Here is a 7,373-nt window from a genome sequence, read left to right as displayed (position 1 = left end):
GAGAGAGAGAGAGAGAGAGAGAGAGAGAGAGAGAGAGAGAGAAGGTCAAAGTCGTCCATGTTGCGTCGACGGTCCGTCGCTTACCAGTATCAACGATGACGTCGATAAGGTCCATGCTCTTGGCGAAAGCATCCCTCAGATTGATGTGATGGAAAGAAACGATGCTGCCCTCTCTCTTAGCCCTTTCAAGAGCCTCCCGCCTCTTAAGGGCCTTCTCCCGTCTCATCTGATTCTTGTAGAACTCAGCGAAGTTGTTGACGATAATGGGAATGGGTAACGCGATTACCAGGACACCACATATACAACACACACTGCCGATCACCTTGCCGAGCGGGGTCGTGGGGTAGATGTCGCCGTATCCGACGGTGGTCATCGTGATGCCTGCCCACCAAAAGGTTTCTGGAATGCTTATGAATTTGGTCCCGGGCTCCTCCTTCTCAGCGAAGTATGCGAGACTAGAGAATATGAGGACACCCATTGCCAGGAAGAGCATCAGCAGGCCCAGCTCCTTATACGAGTTACGTAAGGTAAAACCAAGACTCTGTAGCCCGGTCGAATGGCGAGCCAACTTCAAAATTCTTAAGATCCTCATTATACGAAAGATCTGCACTACCCTGCGTACATCTTGGAATTGGTCGGTCGCATTCTTGTTAGTCTCGACCAGGAACAGGGACACGTAGTATGGCAGTATAGCCAATAAATCGATCACATTGAGACCGCCTTTGAAGAATTTCCACTTGTCCGGCGAAGCACTGAACCTAAGCACGTATTCGAGGGTGAACCATGTTATACACACGGCTTCCACCATGGCTAGTTGCGGATTGTCTTGAAAGTTCCCCTTCTCATCATTCACTTGCATACTAGGAATTGTGTTGAGAGTTAGTGCGATCGTCGAAAGCACAATAAAGAGTATCGAAATCACGGCTATCACCTGGAAAAGCGACGGTCAACCGGTCAAACGGTCAAACTGTAGTATTTATCATCGTCCTCTATTAAAAACCTATCTCTCTAACTCCCTATTTAATGCCGACATTATTTTTTATATCCTCCTCATTTCCATTCTCCTTAAATAATAATTACCTAACGAACATCTCCTACTATCATCTCACGTAAAGAATCTTCAGAAAAAAGAGAGACGGTGAAAATAAATATAGAGCGAAAAATAGAATAAGACAGAGAAAGAGAGAGAGAGAGAGAGAGAGAGAGAGAGAGAGAGAGAGAGAGAGAGAGAGAGAGATATAAAAGTACCAAAAATTAAAACGAATCGGACGATTAGATAGAAAACAGTTGTACCTACAAATAAAAAATGATATCGAATAGATTCTCTCGGATAGATTTGAAACTTCCTTCTAAATTTAAACGATTAATTAGGGAATATGTAATGAAACAAGCGTAGCTATCAAAAAGAAGATGAAAAAGTGAAGAATAAGAAGAAGAAGAGGAAGAATAAGAAGAAGAAGAATAAGAATAAGAAGAGAGGAAATGAGAGTTATTTCAAAATGTTCCAACAAAGAGTACTACTCTCTTTCCTCCTTAATCAAATACATATATATATATATATATATATATATATATATATATATATATATATATATACGACGAAGCCATATCGAGAAATATTTATAATACACAATAAGCTATTTCATTTAACGAAAGCGATTGATAAAAATGATGAAAAAGCTTTGGTAAAAAAGCTACAGAGATATTATAAAAGATTATTATAAGGAAGAAGGCTATGCCAAATCTAAAAATTGGATTATTATTCATCGTTATTAATATTTTCTATCATTTCTTCGCTTAATATAAAAATTGGCGAATAGAAGCGAAGCGACAATTAATTCGACGATTTAAACTAAAACATACGAAATGTCTGGCATTAGATGAACTATTATAATAAAAGGATTTATTATAAATGCTTGTTATACAAAAGCTCTCTGGAGAAAAAAGTTAAGTATATATCTCTGTATTCGTAATAAAATACGCGCTTTTTTTTTTTTCATCTAAAAAGGATAATGAATTAGCGCGAGAACGAGACATTATCGAAAAGAAAAATTGTAAAAAGAAAAGAAGATAAACGTAAAACCCGTGAAGAAATTCTTCATATACGAGATGAAGATAAAAACGATCGATTGATTTTCCATATCGGCAAGAAGGAATTACTTAAGAGACTTTTTACAAAATGCCGCACTTAATAATAATAATAATAATAATAATAATAATAACTATTTTATCCGAGGCGTATAAAAATGCGAACGATGGGCCAGAGCGTAAAAAAGAGTCACCAACCGGGTAGAAAGAAATTTAAGAAGAAATAACAAATATATTTATATATATACACGATGGCAACAGCATATAACAATAACAACAACAGCAAAAAATGGGAACGTATTCTAATCCCATACATTTTTCGGGAGAAATTTAATTGTTTTAATTGATTGATTGATTGATTGGGTGGATGAGGGGGTGTTTGTTGATATAAGAGAGAGAGAGAAGATTGGCGCGTCATCTTTGGACAATACGCGCGAGAAAGGCGCATTTAAGAAAAGGCAATAATATATATATATACATATACATATATACTATATATATATACATATATATATATATATATAGGTATATGTTGGAGATTTTTGAAAGCAGCAGCACCGAGAAGAGTGGCTCGTCGTTTAAAGGCAGGTCTGCCCGACGTCGCTCGACTCACAAAAAATATGTTTTGCACGTTGTTCGGCAAGCGTATTGAAGAAACATCATTAATCTGTTCCCTTCAAAACCCCGCTCCCTCTGTCTCTGTCAATGATCCCACCCTCGGATAAGACGAAACCGCGTTAATGGTATATTACTAAAATCCTATGTGGCATTTTATTTAACCCTTTCGTTCCACAAAGATTCCTTCGTACCCACGTTACGACCCCTATTTGGGTCGAGCTAGTAACGAAAGGGTTATTAATCTTAATAACGTAGAATAAATTCTTGTGCTCAATTATTTTATCAATCCCAACCAAGAAAACCCAATATTTATATAATATATATCTGTATCTCTATATTATATCTATATATTTATATATAACAATATAATATAATAGATATGCACGCATATCTATAAAATTGTATTACGCGCGGGTTTAGAAATAGTCTTCGTCGCGTCTGTGCAATCGCTACAATGCGAAATCAATTCGTAGACAGAAGGGTTATAGCAAAAATTATGTTGTTATTAATAACGCAAAAAAGTAAGAGGCGCTCGTTTCGCAAATTTATAATTACGGGTAACCGAGCTAATTCGCCGTCTCGTGGTTTAATATTGTCAAATTTTCTTTTTTCTAATTTATTTTTTTTTTTTTATTATTAATTTAATTCCTTTGAAATTCTTCCATTTCATATTTCCTTATAATTTTGGTTGTTTTAATCTTTTTTTTATGGATAGAAAGAGTCGATTTTTCGTTACGATGGTTGGCGTCAATCGTTAAACATTAAACAAACATTTTATTCCTCGAGACGGCGTTATCGTATATAATGTCATTCGCAAATTTTGTAATTATTTGAATAAACCGAGCAAATTAGCCGTCTCGCGGTCAATCAAAATTTCAACTAAATTTTACTATTAATTAATTGAAAATGAATTGGATTTTGACGATTGTTGTTAATCAAGTTAAATTGATTTAGATCATCCCCGAGACGGCGTATTATTATATAACTAGATGATCATTCGCAAATTTATTTATCATAGAAGCAAATTCGCCGTCTCGTGGTAAATTAATACACGCAAAAAAAGAAAAAAAAAAGAAAAAAAATAGATTAAATTCAAATATTATATCAAACAAACAATTCATAATTAACTCGTATCACTTATTGATTTTGAATAATCGGTCCTTCATTTTTGACGAGAAGAACGAAAAATCGAAAGATTTGAAATATAGTAATAATAATATTATCTCAATCATTGTGTATAAATGGACACGATAAAAATGATTTACACGATTAAATTCCTCGAGACGGCGTAATAGTGTAATACATAATGCAATATTTTCAAGCAGAAACTTAATAAAGGTCTTTAATAAGGTATACAATAAAAAGTGGTTTTGTCCTGCATGCAAATTTAATGAATAAAGGTACTATTTTCTCTCGATAGAAAGATTAGAAGAAAGAGTAAGAAAGATAAAGAGAAAGAGAAAGAGAAAGAGAAAGAGAAAGAGAAAGAGAAAGAGAAAGAGAGAGAGAAAGAGGAAGAGATAGAGAGAAAAAGAGAGAGAACAGTGACCATTTATTCACATGAAAATTGATCGTGCTAGTGGTATACGATCTGGATATAATAAACGTGTCCGTGTGTGTATATAGGTGCGTTAGTACGGTTAGTATAATTGTTTACAGAAAGCTGTTACGTGCGCTTTTAGGTATACGATGTGCGGTCATATTAGCTGCGAGGAAAAGCCAAATTTCTATACGAAATCATTGAACAACGATATCCCCCATTATTATTTTTCATTTATTTATTTATGTCTTCTTTTTTTTCTTCTTCATTTTGTTTTTCTTTTTCTTTTTTACGCTTTAAAATAAATCGACGTGAAAAATCATTTTCGTTTTCCACAAAAATTCAAAAAAGACGAATATACATAAAATTGGTTTCATCGATTTCGTTTAGAACTGAGAAAAAAGAGAAAATGGGGGTGGGGGATAACAGAAAAGAGAGAGGCTTATTATAAGTAGAAATAAAAAAAAAAAAAAGTAACGAAGCCGGCGGCCCGCGATTTAAGTGTGCAAAAAGGCGAGATATCTTTCGTAAAAATTCGTAAATCAATCGTGGTGGACATAAAGTGCAATGGAGATTAAAAACGCAAGCTAACTCTTTTATATTTTTATTTTTATATATATATATATATATATATATATTATATATATATATATATATATCCCCAAGTCGGATAAATAAATAAAACGCGTAACGCGTTTAAACCTCGAGTTGAGAATCTTGGAACGATCGTTTCTTTTTATCCCCCGTCACCCGTTGTGTTACTTTTCACAAATCAAATTAAATTTATTTCTTAAAAAAAAAAGACCCTAAAAATAAGAAAAATATAAATAAATAAAGATCTTTATATTTTATTTCTTTTATTTCCCCGGTTTCTTTTTTATTTATCTAATGAAAACTCAACTCGAAGTATAGTTTCTCCACTGTGTCACGACGAACGCGGGGTAGTTTTCTACAGACGATGACGACGACTTTGACGAGTTTGACGACGACGACAACGACGACGACGACAACGACGACGATGACGACGACAATAATAACGAGGACGATGACAACAATGAGAACGACTACTACAACGATAAAACGGGTCTTCTTCTCATTGACCGATTTCTTCTTCCTACCGTTTTTAACCCGTCAGCACTCCCGTGAACTTTTCGATAATCTTTATACTCTCCTAATAAGAGATTTCTTCACGCTCTCTGTGCGTAATTATTTAATAATTATTTTTAATTATTATTACATTTTTTTGTTTGTATACATGTACACATTAATTGCACTTGTAAGGGATACAATTTCAAAGTAACGAATAATATACCGAATTCAGTCGAATAACCGTAAATCAAGGAAGATGCACAAACTGACCCGAACCGCTAACGACAGTAATTTTTTCATCCTTGCATCTATACTCCCATGATGAGAAAAATTCTTACAATTTCTGAGGTGCATGAAAAAAAAAAAAATGTTTTTTTTTAAACTTTACATGGGATTGAAAAATTTAGGGAATTCATATTTTGAAAATAGATCAAATTTCATGAAGATAGAACAAATTTTACCTATCCATTCCATAAAAAAAAAAAATGATCATGTTTTAATTAAAGCATGAGCCAAATGCTCATAGCGGGAGTGCTGACGGGTTAAATATACCGTCAATCCGGGAATCGATACTTTATCTAATATTTATAAACACGTTAAGTAAGAATAATAACCGTTTCTGACTAATTCATGACTAATTGTTAAGCGTATTTTTCTTTTCTACCGCGATTTAATAATTGAAAACCAAAAAAAAAAGAAAAAAAAGAAAAAAAGAGGGAACATTATTCTTCTTCGCGACCAATGTGAGAACTTTATCGAAAAGAAAAATTCGCATCGTATGTAATTTTACATAACGAACACGCGCATGCAATAGCACATATTTAAAAACGTATATTATTATTATCATTGATATTTTTAACCAAAAATTATATAACATTAACTGATCTCAAGGTTGATGCTTGCTGTTATCAGCACGATTTTTTATTTTTCTACGAATTTATGAACTAACGTAACTCTAATCGACGAACATTTTTATCCTTCTCCACGTTTGTGTGTTATGAATAATTAAAAAAAAAAAAAAAAGGAAACAGAAAAAATACTAATGAAAATTTTGTTTACTATTATTTCATTCTCGCGTGGAAAAGTATAGAAATGTTTGAAAAGATATTAATCGTATTTCATTACCCCCAACCCCTTTTCTTCGTTTCTTTGAAAAGAGAATCGTTTGAAAAAAAAAAAAAAAAAAAAAAAGATTTGCACGAGACACTAATTAAAAATTCGCTGTATTTGTATATCGATACGAAACGAATGGTCGAATTTGAATATTAATCGTCTGGTTTAGAATGAAAAAAGTATCGAGATAGGAGACATACGTATTGTTAAAAGGTAAAATACGAACGAACGGGGGAATCTCACCGGCTTCTTTGGATCGTGACGTGTACGTACGTCTTATTGTTAGTGTGGAGAGAGAGAGAGAGAGAAAAAAGATAGTTATTATCGTCGGTGGAGTGAGAGCTTGGAGAGAGTCGATTAAAAAAGGAAGTTGGGTGCTGCCACGATTAAGAACCCCGCACAATTATTCATTTAGTTTTTTTCTTTCTTTTTTTTTCCTTGCTTTTTTTCTTTTTTTTTTTTTCCTTGCTTTTTTTTCTTTTTTTTTTTTTGTTAATCAATCTCAGAGCAATAGTGTGTGCAATGTGTATTGTTTGTGGTGTGTACGGCAAAATATTAGAAACATATATATATGTGTATATATATATATATACACGAGTAGAGCCTTTATACATATATATGTATATATATACGTATATAAATAATACGTAATTAAAAAAAAAACACAAATTCACATATATGTATACACGTATATACATATATATTTTAGTATAAGATTTAATTAGATATATATATTTATACATATATATATAAAGTATATACATATACACAGAGAGAAAAGAGACAATTACAACATTCGCGAAAGGGCGCCGCCTGCGTGACTCGAAGATTCTCTCACAGTTTTTACTATTTTTTTTTTATTATTTTTTTTTGTTTTTTTTTTTTTTTTTTTTTTTCATCTAATTAATTTCTCTTTGTTAAATTA

General features: G+C 32.8%; 1 protein-coding gene across 3 annotated transcripts in view; it reads right to left on the bottom strand.

Annotated features, from left to right (window-relative positions):
* Nucleotides 1-7,373, bottom strand: part of LOC106784282 — a 32,322-nt gene that overhangs the window by 20,244 nt on the left and 4,705 nt on the right. For all 3 annotated transcript variants that reach the window (XM_014743640.1, XM_014743641.1, XM_014743642.1), the window contains exon 2: nucleotides 85-931. In XM_014743640.1, coding sequence (XP_014599126.1) covers nucleotides 85-931 — 847 coding nt within the window. The remainder of the gene's footprint in view (nucleotides 1-84; nucleotides 932-7,373) is intronic.

Source organism: Polistes canadensis, unplaced genomic scaffold (genome assembly GCF_001313835.1).
Source record: "Polistes canadensis isolate GaletaPanama2010 unplaced genomic scaffold, ASM131383v1 scaffold_33, whole genome shotgun sequence".
NCBI classification, from domain to species: Eukaryota; Metazoa; Arthropoda; class Insecta; order Hymenoptera; family Vespidae; genus Polistes; species Polistes canadensis.
The sequence above is the reverse complement of the archived record's forward strand: the minus strand, read 5'-3'. Positions and strand labels throughout refer to the sequence as shown.